Source organism: Galeopterus variegatus, unplaced genomic scaffold (genome assembly GCF_000696425.1).
Source record: "Galeopterus variegatus unplaced genomic scaffold, G_variegatus-3.0.2 Scaffold28443, whole genome shotgun sequence".
Taxonomy (NCBI): Eukaryota; Metazoa; Chordata; class Mammalia; order Dermoptera; family Cynocephalidae; genus Galeopterus; species Galeopterus variegatus.
Window position 1 is genome coordinate 1 of NW_007754554.1, and position 2,512 is coordinate 2,512.

At 40.9% G+C, this 2,512-nt stretch overlaps 1 protein-coding gene across 1 annotated transcript; it reads right to left on the reverse strand.

The window, feature by feature from the left end:
• Positions 1-1,574: 1,574 nt before the first annotated feature.
• On the reverse strand, positions 1,575-1,861 carry LOC103583797 (putative transcriptional regulator encoded by LINC00473). Its single transcript, XM_008565023.1, is given in 3 exon segments — positions 1,575-1,677; positions 1,708-1,742; positions 1,745-1,861. Coding segments are annotated over 3 exon segments (255 nt in total).
• Between the last annotated feature and the right edge of the window lie 651 nt (positions 1,862-2,512).

The following is a 2,512-nucleotide window of genomic DNA, read 5'->3' on the forward strand; positions in this document are numbered from 1 at the left end:
GCATTCTTTAATAAAACAATGCAATAAAGCTGACTTTTGGCCAAAATGTTACTAAGATTGGAAGAGGTTCAGGTGAGCCCCAAAGAACCCAGAAGTTCCCAGAGAACCCACCTGGGGCTTTCTTCAGTGAGGGAGCCCTGATACTTTCCAAAACACTGATGGGGCCTCCCCACCATCAAGTACTTACTCAAGAAATAATACAAAGAAGTTCTGAAGCATCCAGGGTCTAGCAAAACAAAAACAGAAAACAAAACCAAAGAAACAAAAACTAACCAATCAACCAAACAAAACACACACATACTTACTGTAAATAACCAGGTTGACTGATTTGTATGTGTGGGGAAGGTTAGGTTGGAGGAAATGGAAAATGGGATTTGAAATTCTATTTAGAGATTAAAAGTGAAATGTTATTGAGAATGGCACAATCTTCAATATTTGGATGTAAGTACGAGGATATTTACTGCAGCATTGTTTGTGGTATCAGAAAACTGGAAAAAAAAAAATAAGTGCCATCAGTAGGGGTATGGCTGCATAAAGTATGGCACCTGTGCTCCGTGAAGTATTGTGTAGCCAGCACGAGAAATTAAGTACAATATGCCAGTTGATTTAGTGAGATTTCTGGGAAGTACTTTTGATTGAGCTACAGAAAATAAAATAATGTCCTTCTTTTGTAAAACAAACAATAACACAAAAACTATATATGCATGCATATATACAAGTACCTCTTTCTCTACAAATCATTTTGGTTTTGAGTTCAGATAGCAAATTCAGATAATGAGATACCATATAATGAGGGATACCTGCATACCTTTAGGTATATGTATATGTATTTATATCTGTAAATCAATAAGTAGCATTTTGAGATCTAACATGTTTGCATTTATAAAAATACCGGTATAAATACATATAACAAATTTCTATATGTAATTTTATAAAGTAAGAAATGAAACAGGTGAACTGTTTTAAATTTATAACACTTGGTTTCCTCTGGTATTTTTATTCCTGTAAAATAAATGATATCTGCACTTTGTTCACTAGATAAAGTGTCTGACATATTACTTGTGTTGCATTGTCCTCAGAATCACCTTCAAAAGGAGGTGCAGGGCGGACAGTGATGCTCAAGACTGAGTCACTTGCTTATGTTCTCATAACTCAGCCCTCAGGACTGCATTTGTAGCTTGAGTCTGCCTAACTCCAAAACCTTTTTACTACTCACAGAAGGAGCCTCCGAAAACCTTTGGTATTTTCTATGCCATATGACCTCCATGGCGAATCACATGGAATCAAGCTCCAACAACGGAAGCATTCTTTGCAGCTGAACCCTCCGATTACTCTAATTACCACCCACCCCTGAGTGCCCGGGCAGCAGAAGAAGCCTGGGATTGAGGAGGTTGCAGGATTCTCAGCTCTCAATAATCCCACATCTGTGCAATGGCGGCTAAGCCTTTATACAACAACAACACCCAAGCCTTTAAACTGGAGCATCCCCCAAACTTGAGCACGTAAACTTTGGTTGTTTAACTATTCAAGAATGATTTACTAGGTGTCTGCTTTGCATTCAGAAAAAGATCCTTTCAGCAATATTTTGTAGTGTCTTTCGTACATTTTCAGACTGTAGCACCTAGACTGAAATTCGTATTAAACTGTGTCTTTGCAGATGGGGTTGGCCTGAATAAACTGGAAAAAGGAACATTGTATTAAAACACACAGTGGAAACTAATCAAGGGAGTGCACAGACGTGCTGGCAGCCACTTGCCAACAACCAGGCCAAGTATAAAGTATTACTAGGGAAAATCAACCAAAACCATTTCATGTTGGAGGGTGGAACCAACTGGAAACAACAGCCCTGTCCCGTATCCATTCACTCCTGAAAAGTTCCTGTGTGGCTCTGGGACAGATTCCATTGTGACAAATCTGCTGGAGCTGGGCTTGGTGCTCTGCTGGTGACGTCCCTGTTCTAGCTCCCAGCATCGGCACAAGGGGTGTACAGTCGCGCTGTTCACTTTCACTTCCTGAGGCTGCCCAGACACCCCACAGAGCACTCCTTTCTGGGGGCTGGTCCTTCCTGACGACCCTCTGGCCTGCAGCTCCCTGTGGGCTCTCTCTACAGCTACTACCCACAACACCCTCAGCCCACAGCCCCATTTAAAAATTACTTTGAAGCAATCTCTTTGACATACTGATTTCCTTTCTTTTGGATATATGCCCGGTGGTGGGATTGCTGGTCACATGGCAGTTCTATCTGCAGATTTTTGAGGATGCTCCAGACTGCCCTCCATAATGGCTGTACCAATTTACACTCCCACCTACAGAGTTCCTCTTCCCACTTGTTCTCACCACCACAGCCCCCACTCTTAAAAGGTCTTGAGTAAATTAAACTGTGATTAGTTATAGGGAATGAACTAGGATATGCACAATTCAGTGACCTTTATCATTGATAAAATATGGGAACAAAGGTAATTTTCTCCAGATATTGATGCCAGAACGGCCCATCTTTTTATATGAAAAACAG